Below are 25,938 nucleotides of genomic sequence, written 5' to 3' on the forward strand. Positions count from 1 at the left end.
ATATGAAACACTTAGGAAAGTACCAAAATATTATATATGACATTTACTTTTATATACAAATTTAACTTTATTTACAAAAGTGATATTTTTTTAGGCACAGATAAATCATTACATGGCATTATTCCAGCTGGGCATAAACTTTTCTGATCATTAGATGGGATCACAAATCTAGAAGCTGGGTGAAACCTGAGGCCCTCTAGCTCAGTTCCTTCATTCTAGAGTTGAAGAAACCAAGGTTTATAAAGGTTCATGTTTATAGAACATCAGCCACTAATCATAATTTTATAGTATGTTAAAAGATAATAGAATTATGCCACCAATCCTTGAGATTTAAGATGATAGAAAATGAGGAAGAACAACTTGATGGGAATTCAAATATTAAAAGTAACAGACGACTTGGATAGTGGCAGTTACTATGTTGAGAAAGGCAACGGATGCCAGAAATGTTGTAAAATGTTGGCAATTGATTGGATTGTGGTTTGAGGGAGAAGAAAAAAAAGGATGAAATCATTAGCGTGGTACAAAGGAAAGAACACTAAGTTTGGAGTCAGTGATTTGCATTTGAATCCAGGCTCTGCCACTTAATATTTTGAACAAATTCCAAATTATATAACTTCCATTAATCTGATTCCTTTGTGGTCAAATGAAATGACTTCTAAGGTCCTTCTCAGCTTCAACCTTATGTTCCTATGAGTAAATCTAGAAAAAGCAATAAAAATTTGAATATAAAATGGGCTTTCATCTGTTCTGTTTGCAAAAAGATGAAGAGTTTGAGGTTGGAACCATATTTTCACTTATGTCTACTTTATATGTATAATTGAAAATCAAGTACAGTTTAAGAAATTACCTCAAGGATAAAGACTATTATTTTTCTCATGTTAGAAGACGTGTTATAATAACCTAACATTTATACATTACTTATATGCTACTGAAGGGCAAGGAATTTGTCCAAAATTCATTGGAACAAGGAGATGGGGTTGGATTGTATATGTAAAATTGGGTAGTCACGTAGTGATCTCAAGCTATCATCAAAACTTATCTCTTTAACACAATATTTTACTGGTAACACTATGTGACTATGAATGATGGCATGTCATTATCCAGGAAAAATTAAAATTGCAAATCATGCGAAAGGCAACAGAAAGCTGAGTAGTGAGTGTATGCAGCCATAATGATTCTTACTAAGGATAACTTGGACAAAAGAAGTTATATGACACACGATCACTGATCTTGATGACCATAACAGAATATGTAGAAATAAATGACAAGGATGAAAGAAATGCATTGGTAGTCCTGAATCACTAAACGAAGTAGAGTAAAGCCTCTAAGTTACAAACCCATTTTTAAGTCTGAATATGCCCAAAACCCCTTCCATATGATTCAATAGGGATAAATGCAAACTTTTGAATTTGAGTTGAAAAAAATCAAAAGTTCAAGCCAAAAAATAAGGAAAATATTCTTCACATGAAAAATGTGTGAATGAACGAGTACTGAGTTGATATGAGGCAACATAGATACAGGTTTATACACACACACACACACACATAATATATATACATTTTTAAAGCAATTGGGGTTAAGTAACTTGCTCAAGGTTACACGGCCAGTTATTTCTGGGTATGGTGCTAAGTATCTGAGCCCAGATTCAATCCCCAGGTCATCCTGACACTGGGGCCAGTGCTTTTACTCGCTGAGCCACCTGGCCACCCCTAAGCAATTTGGGTTAAGTAACTTGCTGAAGGTTACTTGGCCAGGTGTTTCTGGGTGGATGCTAAGTGTCTGAGCCCAGATTCGATCCCCCAGGTCATCCCGACACTGGGGCCAGTGCTCTTACTCACTGTGCTACCTGGCTGCCCCTGATGCAGGTTATATTAATAGAACTATGGTGACCAGGGCAAAGGAGGACCCACAGTATGCAACTCTGGTCACAGCATGTATGGATTGTCATGTAAAGGTGTGCTTGGATGTACAGTGACATATATGAGGGTTCCCTGCCCTAAATAGTTTATGTAGGAAGACAACACACATATGGCAAGCTAGGACTATGAAGTGGTCTATCAGGAATTCATACACACTGATATACATACCATCTTCCTGGTTTCTACCCTCTCAAAGAATATTGGCTTTACCAAAAGGTACACTGCAACACCAATTCAACTATAAGTTTTCAATCTTTCTTAAGGCTAGAATGAAATTTCCAATTCTACGCATGCTGGCAAACCCTGTTGTTAAGAACAATATCCAAATCTATAAGCACACCATATGCGTTTTTCAATGTAGGTCCATTGCTCTTCCACAGTTTGACTCTGCTCCACTGAAATCAGTCTATTTTCTGTCTTCTGAACCTGTCACATGCTTTCTTGCCTCTTTTTCTTTGCACAAATCATTTCCTATGCCTTGAATGGTCTCTTCTCACAATTCTGACTACTGAAATCCTTCAAGAACAAGCTTCAATCACTACTTCCTCTTTTAATTTCCAGGTAGGAGAAGGGTATATTGACAACAAGCAACAGTGGAGACTAAGGGTTTACAAAGAACATCTTAGGACTATGTTGTTCTAATGCTTCAGGTAAAAGTCTTTTAATTTTGTATTTGGTTAGGTATTTTGCTTAGCTTTATGGAACTGATTGTGCTAAAACTATCTTCCACATGGTTGTCTCCTAAAAGTTTTTGATTCCATGAGACCATGGTAAAATTTTTCTGAACACTTCCATAGATAATAAAAGTACATTTCCCTGGGCGGCCAGGTAGCACAGCGAGTAAGAGCACTGGCTCCAGTGTCGGGATGACCTGGATCAAATCCGGGCTCAGATACTCAGCACCACACCCAGAAATAACTGTCCGTGTAACCTTGAGCAAGTTACTTAACCCCGATTGCTTTAAAAAAAAAAAAGTACATTTCCCTTCGCAATTGTGAGGCGGTAGTGATTCCTCTTCTCTCATTTGATCTCTGAGCACTTTTCTGGTACGTCTTTTATGAACCTATGATATTATTAGATACACTGTACTTACTCATTGGCATATCTTATCATCCCTCTTGTTTTTTAATATATTCAAGAATAAAGATCACACCTTATGCCTCTCTCAGTGACTAGGAAAATTTGCCACATACAAGAGGTCTTTAATAATCTTTTGTTCAATGAGTAAATGAAGCAAGACAGTTTGTGCACTTGAAGTTATTAAACATTTTTTTGGGGGGGGAGGGAGAGTTACTGCTTTGTTCTTCTGTCGCTCAAAGCTGGGTTCAGAAAAAAAATAGGACAGCTAATTAATAAAACCTTTTGACTGCATTCAGTCTATGATTCCAAACTGTATGATGTGTTATAAAAATAAGGCAAGATATGGAAGGTCTTAATGTTACTCTCTGAGTAAGGAGGAAGGATAAAAGGTTTAGGGCTCTCTGTGAGTCTGGTACATTTGCTTCTCTTCAAGAATACATACAGGAATGCATACATAAGGAAAAGTTATGTCTGGCACAAGATCAAAAACAAACATATTGATATCCTTCCAATGTAGTTATTTCATGAATCTTTTTTTTTCTTCTAGTAGTGGCTAAAACTAAATTATCTCTCCTTAGTGTTTTTATACTGGTGAAACAACCAAACCAAAAAGTGCTATCCATGACTTTTCCTTACCTTTACATCCTTGACATTCATCCTTGTTCCTTCTTTGCCAACAAAGATGTCATCAATATCCACGAGGATATATCTGTCCAATGACAATGTGAGCTTCTTCCCTGACAGGAAAGAGATGGCGTCTATGAAAATAAGCTTGTGCAGCCAAAAGTTCAAGTTGTTTCCAAAAAGGACACGCTGAATCCCATCATGAAGCCCCAAATCCTGAATCACTGTAGCATACAGATTGGTGCTAGACAAGGGAACTTCAAGGGGCTTTGAAGTCTGTAACTCCGTTAAGAGAACAGGTTGGTAGGTTGAATGATTGAATTGGAAAATAGTCCAGTCTTCACCAGGCAGTGGGCCTTTCTCAACCCTTGGTGCTTTGGTAATATGCAACAAAGGAGACTGAGGGTTTACAAAGCAATCTTTTAGGGCTATATTATTATAAAGGTTTAGGGGAAAACCTTTTAATTTTGTACTTGGTAAACTATTCTCATTGGCTTTATGAAAACCGATTATGCTAACACTGTACTCCACACAGTATTTTTCCAAAAGCTCTCGATTCCATGAGTCCATGGTAACATATTTCAAAACATTTTCATAGATAACCAAAGTATATTTCCCTTTGCCATTGTCAGTAAGAGGAGGGATGTCCCCCTTGCCTGGAGCAATGACCATGTGATACTGAAATCGGCTGGACTCCAAGATGGCTATGATATCTTGACCAAGCTGAGAGTATTGGCTCTCCACAAACAAGAGAACTGTCGGATCTGTCTTCGATGTATCAATAGGTTTGACTGTCTTCAACTCCATTGACCGGTAGGGTAGAAGTTTGAGGTCAGCACATTCTGCCCCTGCAGTGGTTTCAATAAGTGTCACCTCTTGTTTGTAGCCCGTGTAGAGAAAGTAAGCAGAAATGACAATGCTTACCAAGCAGAAGGTGGCTAAGAGAAGGATCAATGTTCGAAAGCTTCTTCGAACCTTCACAATAAGATTCATTTTTTAAATTAAAAAAATATTTAAAAAATGCTTTTGAATACTATCTCCTAAAGTGCCATAGTGAATAGAAGTTGATATGGTGTAAATACCACTCCTCAGGAGTTCATGTGACCATTTCAAGGCATGTAAAAAAGGAATATAGAGTCACAAAACAGCTAAAACTGGAATTCCACAGACCTTGAGATACAAATTTGAAATAAGCTTCTTTGAATACAGCCAAGCCCAAGGACTGATGTAGAAGCCTCTATACATTATCTACAAAAGAGAAAAAAAATAGTAAATAAAAATACATACATGCATTTCTTTATTCTGTGTGTATAAGATGTATGGGTGCATAGCAACAGGATATAACTAGCATTTATAGCGTGCCTTAATTTTGAAATGTGTTTTACCAATATTATATCACAATATCCTCACAACAGCCTTGGGGGGGGTAGGTGCTATTATTATCTGCATTTTAAAGATGAGGAAAGTGAGGTACACAGATGTTAAATGATTTGCTGAATACCAAAGAACTAGAGGTCATATTTGAACTTAGATCTCTTGACTCCACATTCAATGCTCTATACACTAAGCCACAGAGATATATCTAAACACATAATCAAATATTTTGCCTGTGTGCTAACAAATAATTTGATGTTTATGGTTCTAAAAACCTGGCATGATTTACTACTTACACAGCAGCACACCACTAATAGATGTCTTAGATAGGACTTAATTTTCAAAGATTCTATAGAGGTAGGAAAACACTGTCAACTAAAATCACCTCTCAAAAGTTTTTATTCAGAGAAATGGCAAACACTGAGAAATAAGAAATATGTTAAACAAAATTTGGTGGGAAATAAGAACTTCAACAAACTCAACTTTATGGCATTGGAAGGTGACTTTCTTTAAAAAAAAAAAGAATTAGCAAATGAATTGCAAATGTGCATCTTAAAAACAAAACTTAGAGAAATTTGTCATGACTTCTAAAGAGGGACAATCCTCCTCTCTCTATAGTTTTTTTTTTCTCCTGAAGCCTCAGGAAGCTTATCTTTCTTCTGTAATTAAAAAAAAAATAGCAATGGGATGGATACACCCTTTTCTATGTATAGTAAGGCTAAGAATATTTTAAGGCCATTAGCTAGCAGGGCTTTCAGAATGGAAACAATCCCCATGGAAAACACTGTAGAAGCCTTTTGAAACTGAGTGACCAGATGGAAGGCAATATGTGAACTCAATTGTCAAATGAGAAAATCTAGTTTTCTATTAATTTTAAAGTAACCTTTTTTTGTACCCATCTTGACTTTTTTTTGTAAAAATGTTTTTATTGATCAATTTTGGTTTTTATGTGATCAGTTTCCTTCAGATCCCCTCTCCCTCTTCCTCCCAGAGAACCATACCATATAGAAAATAATGTTTAGAAGGCAAAGTATGAAACAGAAGACACAAAAATAATCATGTGAATATGTTGAAAAAGTCTGAAAACACATGCAATGTGTAGCACTTGTGTACCTCCCACATCTGCAAAGGAGTGGAGGAGTAGGAGGGTCTTCTCAAATCTCTTCTTTCAAGCCATGCTTGCTTTTTGTAATTTTACAATATTCACTTTTAATATTGTGTGTATATTATTTTCATTTACATTGTTATAATCACAGTATATACTGTTTTCTTGATTCTGCTTATTTCATTCTGCATTAGTTCATGTATATCTTTTGATACTTCTCTGTGTTGATCCATTTGTCCCTTCTTGCTGCATAATAGTATTTCATTACACTCATGTATCATAATTTATTTAGCCATTTCCCAATTAAGGGCCATTTACTGTTCCCATCACAAAAAGTCTTGCTACAAATATTTTGGTGTATGTGAGGACTTTCTTCTTATAAATGACCTCCTTGGAGAATGAGCCTAGTAATGTCATCTCTGGATCAAAGATGATGGGCATTTAGTCATTTTATTTGCATAATTTAAATTCCTTTCCAAAATGGCCATGAATCAGTAGACAACTCCACCTACAATATACTAGTGAGCCAATCCTTACACAACTCTTTCACAACATTGACTATTCCCATCTTTGATCATCTTTGTTATTTTTCAAAGGGTGAAGTAAAACTTCAGAGTTGTTTTGGTTTGTATTTCTGTTATTAGTGATTTGGAAAATTTTTTCATGTGATATGTCCATTTTATCTTAAGGCATCTAGGTGGTAGAGTGGATAGAGTTAGGAAGACCTGAATTCATATCCTCCCTCAGACAATTACTACTAATTTGACCCTAACTTCTCTCAAGTACCTACTTCACAGAGTTTTTGTGAGGATCAAATAAGGTAAAATATATAAAGAGCTTTGTAAACCTTAAAGGAATAAATGTATGTTATTATGATATTATTGTCTTTTTTAAAAGATAAGAAGCAGAGTGTGTAGTCAAACTTCTAAAATTGCCTCATGCTTTCAGTAAGCATACTTTTTAAAATAGCAATACTTTTTAATGAAATGCATTATTAGTTGTATATCATTTAATGAAAGATTCAATTAAAATACTGAGGTTAAAACAATAACTTTTTAAGCTCATTCCTAATGGGGAAGTTGAAAGTGTTATCAAACTTTCATCTTGCCTTTGCCATAATTTACTGACATTCACCAAATAGTCTAAAGCTTGTACATATGACATAGATTTATAGGCTTATTGAATTAAGGAGGGTAAATATAATAAAGAATTGAAAGCTATTTCATAGATTAATTATTTTTATGTTATTAATTATCATATGTGATAATTACAAATTATGAGAGGAACTGGAAGAATAAATAAATTGAAATATGTACACACATTACTTACATACACTGGATTTTCCTATGAGAGATTTTTTCAAGAGAGCTTGTATAGTATTAACAAGTTTTACATTTATAAATCAATATGGATAGCCACATGTTAATATTTTTTACTTTGCATAATAAAAAAAGATAAATTACTAATGTAAAATAACAATTTAAATTTCATCTCCCTTAGCCATAATACAAAACACATAAGTTGACCATGACATTTAAAAGAACAAATTGCAAAAATATAATGCCAATACAATATTTTTGCTTAAAACTGTATTTACTATATCGTTCAGACCACAGGTGCTGAACACACCCATGCCTTTCAGTATCCCTAAGTGGACCTGAATTAGATTAAAATGTAATTGAGAAATGATTGATGAACAAATAAAATAAAATAAATAAAAATACAATATAAAAATGTAATGTTAATTTGTGGTTTTCTAAGTCAATATGCAGCCTTCAGGGATTGTTTCTATCTGAGCTTAACACAATTGTTTCAGATGACAAACTCATTCTAGATTAAATATTATAACTACCCTATATTCTTAATTTAATACTTGAGAACCCAAATATATAAACCTGGGTGACTGACTTTTAGTCTGTTATCCATACTGTACTTATTTAGAATATGATAGTTTGACCAATATTGGCCCCAAAGAGGAGATGAAGAAATGCAGTTCTCTTTTTTTTAAATAGGTGAGTAAGGGTGTGCTATGTGTGTACATGCTGAAAGATACAAATAGTGGATCAACTGTTTTTGCTTAACTGTTGCTTTATTTTTTATTATAAGAGAAAGCTCAGTGGAATGGGAATATAAAGGGCATATCCAGAAAGGAGCGTGATAGAGAAATAAAAGAAATGAGTAAAAAAAGTTTTAAAGAAACACATTGAAAAAATAATCACCCCATTGGTGCACCCTCTTCCTTCTGAAGCTTAAGCTCCTAACGTATGAAATTCGGTCCATGTGTTTGGGATTCCCTCCTACTTCTATTGTCAAATATAATTCCTTGAGAGAAATCTTGTTTTCAAAAAAGCCTCTTTCTTGAGTGTTTCACAAGCCTTTTTCCTTAAGAGACTGAAATTGAATTTTATTGAGAATAAATTAAGTGTAGCAATAAAAGCTATTGGCTTGATATAAAACAATGAACGCATGAATCTTAAAAGGGCTTTAAATTTTTCCAGATATTGTATAGTCTCCCATCTCTCTGTTATGACTGGGGATAGCCTCCACTGAATGTATGAATTTGTTTTGAGAAATTCAGACCAGTCATAATAGAAGATTATCATTATAAAGAGATAGTTCATAAACGATATTATTTTGAATGTCACCTAATTTTTCCCCTTTGAATTTTGAATGTAGTGTAATAGTCTATTATGTCAATAAAGAAACTGAGCAAGAAATTTATAAATTAAGGTAACAGAATAGGGAAAGGAAAATAAAATTTATTTTCTAAACCATACCAATTCCAAAACAAAAGAAGATTCTATTTTCATGTCAGAATGAAAGATATCTTTTTACATTTTTAGGAAGCTAGTCTTAATATGTAATGGTGAAAAATAGAGCAGGATGCCTACAGAACTACAGTCTTCCATTGCTACAAATACAATAATTGTTTAATGTGACATTTACTTGGTATTAATGTAATTAAATTTCTAAGTGTAAAGGATTTACATTGTCATGGCTCTTACTATATTTGTGTATAAAGACAACACTAGTCACTTATTAAGCACTTACTGCAAACAGATCATAGGGTAACGCTCTGAGAAAGAAAGACTCATTAAATTATAAAGCCATTCTGCTTTCTAAGATTAAACAGACTAGTAAAGGGAAAATAAACTATCACAGGCAGTTATAATTATTACGAGAATATGAGAACACAGCTTAATGTGAAGAACAAAGGATAGTCTAGTTTGCCTGGGACACAGAGGACAGTGGTATAATGGATGGGGGAACAGGGTTTGGAATCAAAAAAACCTGGATTTGAAGCCTACCTCAGAAGCTTCCTACTTTTGCTGTGTGACTCAAGGCAAGTCACAACCTATCGATTCGTCAGTTTTCTCATGTATAAAATGAACAGATTTGACTTGATTGTCTCTACTCCCTCTAAATATGTGTTCCTATGAACAAAATTGCAAAGGCAGGAATGAACATGTGTGCTAGGAACAGTGAGCAGAGAGACTGGGCTCAGACCCATTGATAAGAAAAAAATAACCAGTTGGTAGATTGTTATTGTTTTTATCCTAATCAGTTAATGAAGCCTCTTCCTGTCTACATAATTCCCCTTCTCCAAATCATTCTTCACAGCTACCTTTCTTTAAATAGGATCATGTTATTCCTCTGCTTAAAAATCTTCAGTAGTTCTCTGTTTCCTACCAAGCAAGGTTCAGTTTATATGACATTCAAAGCCCTCTACATTCTAGTAACATACTATGTTTCTGGCCTTGTCATAATACTGTTGAGTTCCTAAACTCACCGTTTTCCTCATAAGGTCTGGGTTTTTTTATGCTTCTGCTTGGGATGTCTTCCCCTTTCTCTCCTATTTCACATTTGTTGTAAGTTCCTTCCCCTATTCAAGTCTTTACTCAGATGTTGCATTCTTCAAGAAGTCTTCCTTAACTCCTTCCTATCTACCAAGCATAAATGACCTCTTCCCTTTGAGACCTCACCAGTACCTTTCATGAAAAATCAACATAGTATAATGGATAGAGTAGATGGCTTTCAGTCTAGATTCAAATCCCATCTCAGACACTTTTTCTCTGTGTGACTAATGGGACTTAAGATCTTCCCTGCTCATTAATAGGCCTCAGGTGGAGCCCATTAAGGGAAGCTCGTTTAGAGGAGGCTTGTTTCTAGGAAGGCTTTCACACCTTTTGCTAATTTCTAATAGGCACTGAGTCACAAGTGTTGTGATGCCTTCTGTCTCTGAGAAGCCTGTGTATATATACTCTAAGTTGATAGTTTGCTTTGGAGACTCACTTATGAGAAGGATCCTGTGATTCACTGGTTGAGATTCTGAGTGGCCCTGTGTTCAGAGCTCCCCACGGCTCAGATGTAAAGGCTCTCTCAATCCAGGGATGTATGTAAGGCATATAGTTGATTCAGGCAGTCAGAGCCCTGTCTATTGGTCTTTATTTTTCTCCTTGTATTTTCTCTGAAGTTCAGGGTGCTGACTTTTCCCCTGAACTAGTGAATGTAATAATAATAAAAAAAAGATTGTTGACCCCTTAAACAGCTGTTTCCTAGTAAAGCAGATCTAAGAACCTTTGCTAGCAGCCATCCTGGATATGCCAGTGTGGTTGCCACTAGAGTGACCATGTGCAAGTTACTTAGCTTTTCTGTGCTTTGGTTTCCTTCTAGGTAAAATGATCAGCTTGGATTCTATGGCCTCCAAAGTGCCTTCTAATTCTACATCTATGGACCTGTGAAATCTGTGCTTCTCTTCTAGACTTAATGGCTATTCATCTCAATGGTGTATATGTCAGAAATAAGAAGGCAAAGATGGAAGCCATTTTGATTATTTGCATCAGCATTGAATCTGATAAGAATAGTAAAGACTTAAAACATCTATATTTCAAAGTAAAGCGATTGAGAATTTTGACATCTAAAGTAGTCATTTTCACTCTGTGTATACTCTGGCTTTTTAAAAATTAAATTAATTTTATTTTTAATTTATGGAACAAAACAAACATTTCTCTGGCTCAAAGTCTATGCTAGGAAAGAGATATTTTTAAAATGTTGTGAAGATCACTTTGTCAGTTGGTATCATATGAATGATCATATTTTAATTTTGTAGGGTCTAAGAAATTTATGTTAGTGAAGTCTGAACATAGTTGGGTAAGGAAAGAGAAGAAATGTTAATGTACTATTTTTTTTCTTTTCTACATCATCCTTTTTGGTTGCATTTTAAAATGTATACATATTTATGGGTAAGTTGAACGTGTTAATTAATATAGTTTATTTTTTGACTTTTTATCAAAAAAATCACAGAAATTAAAATGGACAACAAGGAGCTATCTAGTCCCACATGTAAATGAAAATGATTTTATTCTATAACATATCAGATAAACAGCAAGAGTGCCCTAGTTGCACATACTTAGATGAAGGGGAGCCTATGACTCCAGTTTACATTGGGTGGCTAAAGCTCTCATACTTTGGAAGGTTTTCCCAATACTAAGTCTACATTTGCCTCTTTGAAGCTTCCATTCATGGCTCTTGGTCCTGTCCTCGGGGATGAAATAGAACAAATCAATCTCTCTTCCATGTGGTGGTCCCTCAAATACTTGAACGCACCTACTTTTCTCTTTTTCAGTCTCATCAGTTCCTTCAAACATGGCATACCATTGAGGCCCTTCATTATCCTGATTACCTTTCTCTGATCGTGCTTTAGCACATCAGTGCCCTCCCCGGCCCAACTGAAGATGATACTCCTGATGTGTTCCAAACAACATCCAGGACAGCAGGGCTATGACCTCCTAATAATGAAAACGATACCTCTCAGTGCACCATAACATTACATTGACCTTCTTGTCTATTGCGTCATACTGTTGACTTATGATGAGCTTGCAATATTCTAAAATTTCCAGATTTTTATACAGCATTTTAATATTTGCAAAATGATTTTCATACATTGTTTCTTATCCTCTCAACATCCTTGGGAAGGAGGAAGGAAGAAATGAGCACTTATCAGGGATCTACTATGAGTCAGACATATTTTACAAATATTATTTCATATGATCATCACAACAATCCTGGGAGGTAGGTGCAATTAAATCCCCATTTTACAGTTGAGGAAACTGAAGCACACAGAGGTTAAGCAACTTGACCCAGGTCACACAGCCAGTCAATATCTGAAACCAGTCACACAGCCAGTCAATATCTGAAACCAGTTTCAAACTCAGATCTTCGTGACTTCAAGTCCAGAGGTCTGCAGGCTATACCACGTAAACGACTCACATGAATTCAGTGATAATTCTCCCATTTAGTATCTGATTTTTAAAAAATCTCATCTGGCTTTACCACCTCATTATATAAACACTGTTTTAGCACTATCTAGCTAAATTACATAATGTCAAGGAAGAAATTAACCCACCATTGTTCTCTTAAAGGGCATTCTGAAACAATTCAACATAATTTTAAGGTCAACAAAAAACAAAAAGGGTAAAATTGAATGGGGAACTACATATGAGCACAATATTCTATGAAACTGACAAGATTATAGATTTTAAAGCTAGAATGAAATTATATGAAGATTTAAAGCTACAGGGGCATCTAAGTGGTGCAATGGATAGATCTGGACTTGTATTCAGAATAGATTTGAATTCCAATGCTGTTTCAGATACTTATCCATCTGGGTGACCCTGGGCAAGTCACTTAACCTCTTTTGTTTCCTCATCTTTGAAAATGGGAAATTAGCACCTACACATTGCAGGGTTATTGTTAACAGTATTAAATAACATATAACATATGCAAATCACTCTAAGAAGTAAAATATCTAATGAAACATATAAAGTGTTTTGTTGACCTCAAAGTTCCATGTAAATAATAAAAATAATAATTATTATTACATTACTTTAAAATGATCTCATAAAAACTTTTTCACCCTACAAAAGAGGAGACAGGCTTAGAAAAATTAAATAATTTGCTCCATGTAATATAGGTAGCATGCCTTGCATTTGGACCCTGCTCCTCTGGCCCCAAATCCCATGCTCTTTCTAACATATCGTCTATAACATTCTGATTAACGGGCCTACTTTCATTTGAATTTGTCTTCTAGAAATCCTTTAGCTTCTGGTTAGTCACTCAGTCTCTCTGGAGAGGCAGAATAGAATTGTGGGTAGAAGGCCAACTTCAAAGGCAGGAAGACCTGTGTTCGAGCCCTACCTCTGACAAATGTTAGTAGTATTGACAGGATATGAGGCAAATTTTTAAAACTTTTTGCACCCCTGGGTAGTTCTCAAAGATTGTAATTTGCAAAACAAATGTCTACCTAAATTTCTAGAAGGAATTGCCTAACAAAGTTTTCAACAACATGTAATAACAGGTCCTATCCAAAGTAAATTTTGAAAATCTAAGAATTCATTGAAATGGAGATTTTAATTGCAGTAGATCTGTGTGTCCTAAGCACCAGAATAAGGAGATGAGGATCATGCTTTTCTAGAAAATTGATAGCTTTAGAACTTAAGTTCATAGATTCAGAGCTACTCTTGCAAACAATCTGAATGTTTCTTCATTTTTCCAAAATGTATTTCTGTCTATATTTCAATACTTAATATGCTGCATATCAGAAGCAAAGGGTCGTTTTTTTTCAAGTACAAACTAAAAAAAAAAGATATTTCAAGCACAATGATAGCATCAATACCACTCTTATAAACTGTAACATAATATAAGACTATATTGGCAGTTCTGAGCTATCAGCTGCATTCAGAAGGTATCCTGCTAACCAGGGGAGTAAAAACCAGGTGATTTATTTTTAACAGCTTCTCTTTGGAGATGTGTATATTGCATTCTTACAATTTTCCCATACCAGTTTCTGAAACAGAGGATATAACATGATTTTATTTTTTGAAGAATGGTTCCTTTTTATTAAACCACATGGCAAAATTCCTGAGTTTGTTGTCCTAAAATCTGCTTCACGAAGAGAACAGAGGGACAGGAAGAGGAAAATGCTAAGTGTGTTTTGTTTTGTTTTCCACTTTTATTTCACTAAATTCTGGCAATAGAATGTTACTCATCAAATGTTGCCATTGTGATCATGTTGAGAAGTTTGGAATTTGTTCCTGGACTCCCTGTATTTATTGTCTTTTTGATGTTATGTTGTTCTGTTTATGTTCAAAAACATTAATATAAGAAGTCTCACCAAAACTTATAGGCCTAAATGAAATGGGATTAAGCTACTCTGATGTGTTTGTGCCCATTCTTGGAAATTCAGCGTAAGCTTGTCCCACCTAGTCTGAGGTTCTGCAATTTAGATGTCCTTTTCACTGTGGGGTCCATAAAACTACCTTAGGGCTTGGCCTAGGATGGTTCCAACACTTGGCCTAGTGCAAAGAACACCCCAAACTCCCTTTAAAAAGAAAAGAAGTAGGAGTTACTCAGCATCTGACCATAACTCACAGGTCCAGTTAGATTGAGAGCTATGCCCTCAGAACTAAGTAGAAATGAACCAGTATCTACAACAGTGAAAAATCCCAGAAATTCAGCAAAATAGCTAAGTTCTCCCGAATACATGTCAAGAACAAAATTTGTTGTAGAGAGACCAAGTGACCTAGACAAGGCCACAAATTGGAGAGAAAAGACCTAATTTCCACTTATGTGAAAGATTATTACCACTGAATCTAGAAATGTCTTAGAGAAATATATGCCACAAGATAATTTCCTATTATATGAAGCCTGAATATCAATTTTCCCTCAGCAGCATGAGTTTTCTCATACACACATATACATACATATATGTGTATATATGTATATGTGTTATAAACATATACATACATATACACACATATATATGCTATCTGACTCTCTCTGTTTTACGCCTTGTTATTTGTATTTTCTTAGACAATACAAAAGAATTAAAAAATATAAATGGTACTTTTATCCAATAAAGGAAACTGAGAAAATGTTACCAACTGCCAAATAATATGGTCACATCTTTAAGGATCTTCAAGAAAATGGTCTCTCTCTCTATATATATATATTGAGGGTATCCTTGAGAAATATATGAAAATGAAACACAAGTTTTTAAAAATTAACATGCCCAAGAAAGGGATAGAGTATAGAACTATGTTTTCATTGGTATATAGAACTCCAAGGTGAGGACATTCCTTCTGTATCCTCTCTGACTCTTGGTCATATACAACTAGAGCAATTGAGACATGCATTGATTTCCTCCCAGTCCTCAGCACTATGTGATTTTCCCAACCTTGAATCTGGCTCTCTATTCATTAAGCTATGCTGCTTCTCATATTCTTTAAAAGCAAACAAATAATCACACTAAATATGGAATAAATATTCATGTAAGTCACTTAAGATTCAAACTAATTATGTTTTATTAAGACAAAACATAAAATTTAAAACATAATGCAGTTATTCTGTGTCTCCTGCTGAAGCTAGTTGTTGCTTTAAAAAAGTGCTTTTAGGGGTTGCTAGGTGGCTCAGTGAAGAGAGCACCGGCCCTGGAGTCAGGAGGACCTGAGTTCAAATTTGGCCTCAGACACTTAACACACTCACTAGCCTTGGGATCTCGGGCAAGTCACTTAACCCCAATTGCCCTCCAAAAAAAAAAGGCAAAAAAATGCTTTTTAGGTAATCAATATACTGTGTTTCTCTGGATCTTGATTTGCATAGTATTTTCCCCAAGCCAGGCACTGCCTTAAGTGATGTGGGTGAAAAAGGAGACCACAAAGAGTCCCCGCCCTCAAAGAGCTCCCAGTCTAACAGGAGAGACAACTTATTCAAAGGAAGTGATCAGATTTGGGATTCACTGTATATATCAAAATTACTTTCCAAAACATGTGTACCAATCTGCAATTCCTCTAAAAAATCATATAAAAAGACTTATCCCTATAAGCCTATGAACATTGAATTCAATTGTGTTCAAGCTTTTTTTATGCCTCAGTTATCTTGATATTAATTTGATTAAAAAAATCTTTTTAGTAGAGAATACAAATAGGCTTTTCTATGGTTCTTAACTTATATTTTTCTCCTTCCAAAGGAAAAAAAAAAGTGTGCTTATATCCTCTGTGCCAGGTAATGAGTTTTACACCAATAGCCATGTGACAGACAATGGGTTCTTGCCATACAACGTATCTACATTTGTTACTCTGACACCGCCCCCCCATCTTCCTTTGATACCCATCCCCACCTCTCCCCAACACTTCAACTACTGATAGAACTCAGTCCATCACTTTCTACCTCCTGACCAATCTCCCTGACTCCCTGTTCCTGACCAGCTCCAGATACCTAACAAACCACAATATCACCTGCCATGAGGTCAGGAGCCTTGAATCATTTAATCACTCCTGTACTTCAATTGACCTTTCCCAAACCACTGCCTCTACCCATTCTACAATGGTTAGCCCTATTCCCACTGTCTTTTACTCACCCCATTCAGTGATTCCGGCTCTTAAGTTTCCTCAGCTTTCTTCAAGACTCAGTTCAAATGTCACTTCCTACATCAGGTCTTTTCTTGTTTCCCATAAGCTGTTAGTAGCTTCCCCTCTAAGGTTATCTTCAATCTACCCTTTTGTATCTTTTTTTTGGCCTTTCTTTGCATCCTCAGTGTTTAGGAAAACGCCATACAAATAGAAAATCCACAAAAGAGTCTTGTTGATTGATTCATTCATTTATAGTCACAGCTGACTGAGAGGCATGGACAATGAAAGATCCCACTGGGCCACTTGTTTGTTGACTTCAAAAGAGCCCTTGACTTGGAAGAAAGAGGAGCATCTTCAAAGTATAGGTTCAAATAAGGAATCTCTCTCACATGTGCAACCTCAGAAATAACCCCTGACTGCTAACATTAAGGTAGGAATCAAACAAAGAGACAATCTCGCTCAAAGTGCTTGCCATGCTTATTGTCACGAAAGATTTCCAGCAGAGATTAGAAATAGGAATTACATTATTAACATATCTTATCCCAGATCAATACGTTTTCTCATTCAATAACATCCTACCCTCCACACATTGCATATATAATCACTATATGGAAAATATATCAGCACGTAGCTAACAAAAGACATAATTCACGTATAAAATTATATATATATACAACTATATTAATAATGTATATGCAAGCAATTTTCCATCCACTAAAACACATTTCAACAATAAATGGTATAAAATATAACTAATTTTATATAAATTTATTGCATATTTATCATTATTACATTACATGAAGCTATAGTAATTATGTCTCTAGATTGGTGTATCACATATTAGTCTGAAACCTAGTTTAATATATTATAGATTACTAACCTTAGTTTCTCAATACTTAGCTTTTATGTTATTATTATTATAGGCAGCAATGTATGCAGCAGATAGAGCCTAGAACATGGAGTTAGGAAAAACCTGAGTTTAAGATCTGTCTCAGACACCTGATAGCTGGGACCAGAAATTGTATAGTGCTTTGCAGTTGTAGCCTCACAACAACCATGGGAAGTAGATGCTATTATTAGCCCCGTTATACAGGTGAAGAAACTGGGAAAGATAAGTTTAAATGACTTGCTCAGGTCACACAGCTAGATTTCAACTCAAGTCTTCTGATTCCATGTCCATAGCATCACCTAGCTGAGTTCTTAATCTATCTGCCTATATTTATTTCTCACTACTACCTAGTCAGTCTGGTTTCTGAACTGGTTTTACCTTCATCTGACCCAGAACCACTGCATTCATCCCTGCTTCTATACTTTTATTCATGCTACTCTTCACTTCTAAATCACAGAGCTGAAGAAAAGAGGTCCTTTCTACCGATCCCTACAGTTACTATCTCTCCTTTTGATCTGGCTCAAATCCAATTTCTTTTATAAAACTATGTATGATAGTACAAGTAACTTAGACTCTCTGGAGCTGTGTCCAATTGGTATGATTATGCCTGTTTCATACTCAGTAAATTGTAGTGGCTTCCTACTCCCTAGAAGATTAAATATCAGTTCTTCTGTTTAACATTTAAAGTGTTAGCAGCCTGATTCTTTCCTACATTTCCAGTCTTATATATTATTTTCCTCTACAAACTATGCTACAATATACTGACCCTCTTTCTGGTCTGTAATCAGGGTATTCAGATTTTGTATTACTGTCTCCTAGAATTCATTCTGTCCTCACCTCTGTCTTTTAGGAATTCCTAGCTTTTCTTCAAGCCTCAGGTCAAATCTTGTCTTCTAAAAGGAGCTCCCCCTCCCTCCTAAAACTCCCTTATATTCATGTTGTATGTATTCCGCGCATACTTCTATATTCTACATGCTGTCTTCCTCATTAGATAAATTCTTTGAGAAAAGTCACTGTTTACTTTTGCCTTCCTATCTCTACTGATAGAGGGACCACATGTGGCCTCGAGGCTGTAGGTTACCCACCCCTCTTAGCACAATACCTGACAAACAGCAAGGACTTAAGAAATACTTGTTGATGGATTAATTAATACAGAAGTTAGTTCCCAAAGTTCCCTTCATCTTTAATATTCTACAATTCAATGGATATACGAACCTTCCTTCACCTTGATCAATTTCAGCAAAATTTTCCTCCAAGTACCTATAATCCTTTCTAAATCTCCAAGTTTTTGTCTATTCTTTCAGAATGCTTAAGAGAAGAGAAGCCATTCAAATCTTATATGTATTTCTATCCACAAAATATTTTACTCACTGCTAAGCAGGAATAGGGCACTCAGTGTATTTTCCTGAATTAAATTGATTAATTTAGTTTGATCTATTAATTTACTCAGTCAGAACAATGTAAGGGTATCATCTTAGAGTTGTTTTAATTTTAAACACGTGTTCATAATTAGGACTTCGTTGGGAGGCTGGGTTTCCATAATCCTGTCTAATTTTAGGCTTCTATGCAGTTTTATGCTTTAATGAACATTTTTTTCTTCCATCAAAAGTTGTAGATATAAAGGTCATTGTATCAATTGGCTTTTAATGAATGAATATCCAAAGATTGGAGAATGTAATTAAAATATATTTATGCTAGAATATTCAATTTTATAAGTGTGTCCTTTTTCTTTTAATAATTTCTTTTTAAAAAAAAACAAAGTGGGATCTCTATTCTTTCTTTCCCTTCCTAACTTCTCCAGTAACCCCCTTCCCCTCCTACACACTTACATTTCTCTCTCTCTATCTAATCAGTCTTCATTGCTAGAACATTCCTGTAACCTGAATGTTTACTTTCCTTAATTTACTTTATACTTCAGACAAAAATTCTGCTTACAAGAGTTGAGGAATTCACATCCCTAAATGATTAAGTCACCTTGTCAACTAAGCAACCATATGCCACAAAATTGCTAAGATACACCCATTAACCATTACCTTTATAAATAATAAAGATAAAATTTCATTTGACTTCTAAAACAGTCTAATTCAATAAACATTTACTAAGCACTTAGTACATGCAAAGTACTGTGTTCAGCATCCAGGGCTATATAGAGACCCTGTGTTATTGTTCCCTAGGAGATAACAACATAGCAGGAGAGATAGGAAATGAACATATACCTGTATATAGTAGTTACAGAAAAAAAGAGGCATGTAAGTGTATATGAGAGGTCCAAAGTACTATGAAAATTTGAAAGATCAAGAAAGGCTTCAGTTACTGGCCTTGAAGTTGTATGAGGAAGAAAAATCATTCTCCAAACTGAGAAGGAATTATTAATATGAGTAAAGTCACAGAGTCTCAGGCTTAGAAAGGAGGTTTAAAGACCACTAGTTCAACCTGTAACCGAAGTTAAGGCATTGGATTAAGACTTGGGATTTCTGTGGCATTACTATTTTGCAAAAACATTATCCTGCCAGCATGTCTTTATTAATACTAACATCCTTCCCAAAGTTGAGATGTTCATATAATAGTATAAAATAGTATAATTTAAATTTAGACCCCACCTCAATCACACAATTCCTATCCAAATACCCAATCCAATACTAGGGATTCACAAATGTCAAAAGTTTTTTTGTTTTTTTTTTACTGATCTTTATTTAATTTTTTTGTTTGTTTTTTGAGAAGAAAATAACAAACCTCTCCAAATATTTTTGTCACATCCCCAAAATGGGATCACAAAGATTCGGACACAACTGAAAACAACAGAACCACATTCCAGTTTTTACAAGGGTCCCAGTGGTCTTATTTTTATTGCATAAAATGCATTCACAACTGAAATACAGTTTGTATTTTTTTAAACTATATTCCAGGTTTGAAACTTTGATATATTCAACTATTTCTTTCTAACACTAGAGGGCGATGTTTTCTTGCTTTTTGGAACATTAAGCCCAGCAACACCTGTCCTTTTATCACAGTTATGAAGAAAGGACTCTACCATTTAGGTAAGAAGGTCAAGGCAATCTGGGCTAGTAGGCAGTAAATCATGATTCTGACATTAATGCAAAAGCAATTGGGGCATAGCACCACCATTTTCCTATCAAATATTTTTGTTCAATTTTAAGCTATGGGTAAATAGAACACATTTGGTATCCTTACATCTCTAATTTTTTCTTAGCTTTTGCTCCTGTATCCTCACCAATAACTAACTTTACAGTAGTTTATTTACATCTTAAAAGGAATCTTTCTGGATCCTACTCAAAAAGTGAATGGAAAATGCTGAGGTTCATGAGTAAGCTCTAGCACTAAAAAAAAAAAAAAGTATGAAATCATCTAAACCAATTCTTTAATTGTAAAGATGAAGAAACTGAGACCTAAAGAGATTAAGTGATTTACCTGAGACGACATGGATAGTAAGTGGCCAAATCAGTAAGTGGCCAAAAGGAGGTGCCCTGATTCTGATACTAATGTCTCTTCTGAGACACCCAAGGCTGCCTCTAGAGATTGACAAGGGAACATTAAGCTGTCTGAACAATAACAAAAGCGAAAGGGTGGGTTCCTATTATTTACCTCCTACCTACCTCCACCAATAGATTAAGAATTATTCAATCTAAACAGTTCAGTAACAAGATAGAATGAAAAGAATCCCTGTGTCAATCCTGGTTGCTTTAAAACTTATTTTGTTATTCAACAATGGGCAACTCAACTCATTTCTAGGAGTCTCAGTTTCATTAGATGCATGGTAGGAATGATAATATTTGCAACACTTGTCCCTAGATTTGTTTTGGAGAAAATTCTTAAAAACAAACAAACAAAATGCACTATATCAATGCTATTGTATTTTTAATTCATGAAATAAAACAATCATTTCAATAACATAGTATAATTAAAAAGATTGCACATGAATCTACAAATCTATTATGCACAACTTGCTATTCCTTTTAAATATATAATAGAGTTATGTTGTAAATTTCTTTTTGTCCCTTCCCCTCCTATACATACATATGTAAGTATGTATGTATAGACGTGTGTATATATGTATTGATTTGTTTATATATATATACACACACATATTATGTAAAATCATTCTATGCATCTATTTATCAATTCTTTTGGATACAGATAGCATCTTTCTTCATAAGTCCTCTGTAGTTAATTTGGGGGTTGATAATAGTCAAAAGGATTTATTCTCTCAAAGTTGTTCTTTCTTTCTTTTTTTTTTTTTTGCAAGGCATTTGGGGGTTAAGTGACTAGGTCAGGGCCACACAACTAGTTAAATGTAAAGTGGCTGAGGCTGAATTTAAATTCAGGTCGTCTTGAATTCAGGGCCCATTTTCTCTCTATTGCACCACCTAGCTGTCCCCCAAAGTTGTTCTCAAAATAATAAATATTGATATAACTATTTTTTTGGTCCTTCCTATTTTGTTCACATCCTTGCAATTCCCTGTACTTTGCCACCACCAAACGAACTGCTACAAATGTTCTAGAACATATAAGTTATTTTCCTTTTTCCTTAATTATCTTTGCAAACAGACCTTATAGTCGTATTACTAGGACAGTAAGAATAAGCAGTGTAATAAGTCAGGGCATAATTCCAGATTATTCTCCAAAATGGTCAAGTTACAATTTCATCAGAAATGAGTGTCCCTATTTTTTACACATCCTGTCCAACATGTGTTGCTTTCTCCTTCAATTTTAGCCAATCTGACATGTTTAAAGTGGTATCTCAAGGTTGTTTCAATTTACATTTCTCCAATCAATAATTATATAAAGCATTTTAATTGTTACTATGATTAATATTCAGTCACCCAATAAGTATTCATTATGTACCTAGTATGTGCCAGACCCTGCGAATTCTGGGAATATAAAGAAAAAAGCATGAGTCCTTGCCCTCAGGCAACTCACAGTCTAACTGGAAAGACAATAATAAACACTGGTAAATAAATATTTACTAAACACCTGTTGAGTGCCAGACACTGTGCTAAGCCCTGGGGATATGGAGGGAAAAGACAGCTACTGTCCTGGAGGAGTTTACAGTCTAATGCGGGAAGACAATACAAAAAAGGCTAAAAAGTATGGAAGAAAAGGTACCTGATAGGGGAGCACAGTGGAGAAATCAGAGAAGTCCAGTCAGGTGAGAAACAAGAAATGTGACATCTGAGTAGAACTCCCTCTTTAAATGGAGGTACGCATTTATACACACATATGTGATAGGTGCATACAATTCAAATGCAAGGTGACCTTGAAAGGAAAGGACCTAGCAGCCCAGGGTGGAGGTGAAGATGGGAGGATGTGAGGAGAGGCTTACCACAGATAGTGGGAACTGAGTCTTAAAGAAAATGAATGATTTTATGAGACAAAGGGAAGATAAGAGTATTACGGGCATGAAGGAAAGTCAGCACAAATTCTCAGATATGGAAGGTTTGGACCACAGTGTTCAGAAATTGAAAGTTAGACTGTATGGCTGGACCACAGAGGACACAGACATGAGTAAAAAAACGCAGAATGTCTCAGCCTTTATGGTGATTATAAGTTCTCAGTTCTAAGGCTGAGCTATTAGAGGTTAAAACAGTACTGAGATTTTTAGGACACCCTGTATGAGAAGAATATAAAGGTAAGAAAGGTCCAGGTTGTGAAGAGAATTACAAGCCAAACAGAGTTTATATTTGATCCTAGAAGCAATAGGGAGCTGCTGAACTTTATTGAGGGGAAGCTGGGTGACATGATCAGAACCTCACTTTAAGAAAAATAGTTTGGTGGTTGTGCAAAGGATGGGCTGGCATGTGGAGTGACGAGGTAAGGAAGAGCATGACATACTGTGCAATAAATCTAGGTGAGAAGTGATGAGAGACTGAAGTTTCTGTGGGATAGAAGAAAGGAAACCGTTACTGAAGACAGAGAATAAAGATTCAAATAATTTCTCTGCTATTTGCAATAACTGTGACTTTATTGTCACAGTTCACAAAATTCTGAGCCTCAGTTTCTTCATGTGAAAATGAGTATGTTGGAAAACCTCATCTATAAGATCTCTTTCAACCTTAGAACCATGATTGTGGCTTTAACACGTTTACTTGGAAAACAAACAAACAAATAAGTACTAAGGTAAAATTCCATGGGAGTAGTTAAATGGCTCAGAGTATAGAACACTGGATCAGAGTCAGAAAGACCTGATCAAGTCAAATCCAGCCTCAGACACTTACTAGCTGTGTGATCCTAGGCAGATAATTTAACCTCTTTTGGCCTTGAGTCAACAGAGAAGGAAATGGTAAACCACTCCAGTGTCTTTGCCAAGAAAACTCCACAGACAATGTGGTTGATAGGGTCACAAAGAGTTGGACACAATTGATCAATAATTACAAAGATGAAGTTCAAGGGGAGTAGGATACTGAACTTATGGATAATTAGGTTGATGCACATTTTTGCATTTCCCATTTTCCCAATATATCATGTTAATGCATTTTTTGAAAGTTTGAATTGTATGGATTCAATTTTCTCTTAATATCCTTCAGGACCATGGGCCATTTAATTTTTTTTTTACCTATGGGAGAAAAGAACCATAAAGACTGAAAAAAAAACGTATCCTTGTAGTTGACGCTCCCTCCCTCCTCTTCCTCCCCCCCACCTCTATCCCAGGGACATCACTTTGTTGAAAGCTTAACAGAGACAAGGAGCAACAGCTCTCCAAACTCTACATCACCTTTCCTGTGAGCTCTAGTTCTCAAATGTAAAACTTGAAGACAAAGAAGGAAAAGCAAGGATTCAAACCTCCTTTAGAGTTATTTATTCATTCATTCATTTATTCATTCATTCATTCATCCATTTATTAATTTATTTATTATTTTATTTTGAGGTTGACACTATGGCTTGGGAGCCAAAGCATTACCATCGATTAAAACTTTTTTTTTTCTCATGATCACATCTTAAAGTTGTCATATTATAGGACCTGGTATGATTTATCAGTTACCTGAGACACAGTGAAAATATTGCTGCATAGGCAATTTCTGTGCAGATGATTTGAAGGATAATGGATCATTAAGAGATAGCATGCCCATTGAAATGTTTTAAAATAAATCATCTTGACAAAAGAACAGCAAAGTCACAAAATAATCCATTTTTATTTTAGTGGTTGCTTTCCATCATCTCTCCCTCCCCCAATTATCTAACACTGTTAGTAAAAATAAAATTCTCAAAAATGACAACTGGTATTTTACAGACATATTTTCAAAATCAATCAACAGAATATATTGTAAATCAATGCAGAATAGGGGTAACATGATTGTCTAAGCCATGATATAACAATAGGGACAACTTTTAAAATATTCAATTAAAGAGGCCAGTTTTAATTTCTTCTTCTGTATTATTCAACTATCCAGTTGATAATTTCATAGTATAGTGGGAAAAAAATCGATTTACTGTCAGAGGGCTACGTTCTATTGCTTACTACCTATCTGACCTTGGGCAAGTTATTCCTTCTCTCTAGACCACTGTTTCATCTGTAAAATAAGACAGTTGGAAAAGATGCTCTCTAATGTCCTTCTAGGTCTAAATTTGTGCTTTTGTAACAATGCTAAATATATTTGAAGTATTGCTAAGTATTGCTGATTCCATTACAAAGTAGATAGAAAAGGTTAATAATCTTGGTCCTATTACTTATCAGCTAGGTGAATTTGATGATGTCACTTAACCACTCTGATTTTCATTTTCCTTACTGGTAAAATGAATATAATAATGTTTGTAAATCATAGTTTTTAAGTGCATAGTCTTAATTCTCCTAGTAGATTATAGTGACCATGTCTTCTTCCTTTATGAATCTATTTATCAAGCCCAATTAAAGTTATAAAATTGCGAATAATCTGCAATTCCCCTGCAGGATAAATTTAGTTATTTCCAAAGTCATATCTTTCTATTAAAATATATCTTCTCTAGTACCAAGCAGTATCTTGCTTGTATAATGCTTTTTTTGTGGAATGAATGGATCTTCTACAAAAGTAACACTAAACTTTGGGAAAGCAACTATTTACTTGTATAATACACATTTATTAAGACTCTTAGAATGTAAACTCCCTGAGGGTAGAGAATGTTTCACTTTTACCTTTGTATTTCTTAGGGTTTAGAATTGTGCCTGTCACATAGCAGTCACTAAATAAGTATTATTATTATTCAAAAGCATTAGTATTATTAAGTAATTATAAGAATTATATCATTATTTGTTATAAGATTTATAAGTATTCTTATTTTTATAAGATTTATAAGGTTTATTCAGTGTTTATTATATTTGTATTTATTATAGTGATTAGAATTTCATTCATCGTAATTACACAGTTCTACGATCTTTATAATTGGACTTAAATTTGCTAAAAATTGTAGAAGGAAGATAGGCTCATTTGAAAAAATATATACATATTTATACATTGGTTACCAGTTAATTTCTAAATGACAGCTGCTTATACTTTCCAAATAGCTTCAGTTACATTGTCCAAATAGTTTCACACACACACACAAACA

The 25,938-nt window shown here is 34.9% G+C and overlaps 1 protein-coding gene across 1 annotated transcript in view; it reads right to left on the bottom strand.

Annotated features, from left to right (window-relative positions):
• Positions 1-25,938, bottom strand: part of NDST4 (N-deacetylase and N-sulfotransferase 4) — a 406,931-nt gene that overhangs the window by 357,982 nt on the left and 23,011 nt on the right. Inside the window, exon 2 of the mRNA XM_069095536.1 lies at positions 3,636-4,871. Within this exon, the coding sequence (XP_068951637.1) occupies positions 3,636-4,616 (981 nt within the window). The 5' untranslated portion in view covers positions 4,617-4,871. The remainder of the gene's footprint in view (positions 1-3,635; positions 4,872-25,938) is intronic.

Source organism: Petaurus breviceps, unplaced genomic scaffold (genome assembly GCF_028583685.1).
Source record: "Petaurus breviceps papuanus isolate PSGF00001 unplaced genomic scaffold, PetGlider_PUasm1.0 126, whole genome shotgun sequence".
Taxonomy (NCBI): Eukaryota; Metazoa; Chordata; class Mammalia; order Diprotodontia; family Petauridae; genus Petaurus; species Petaurus breviceps.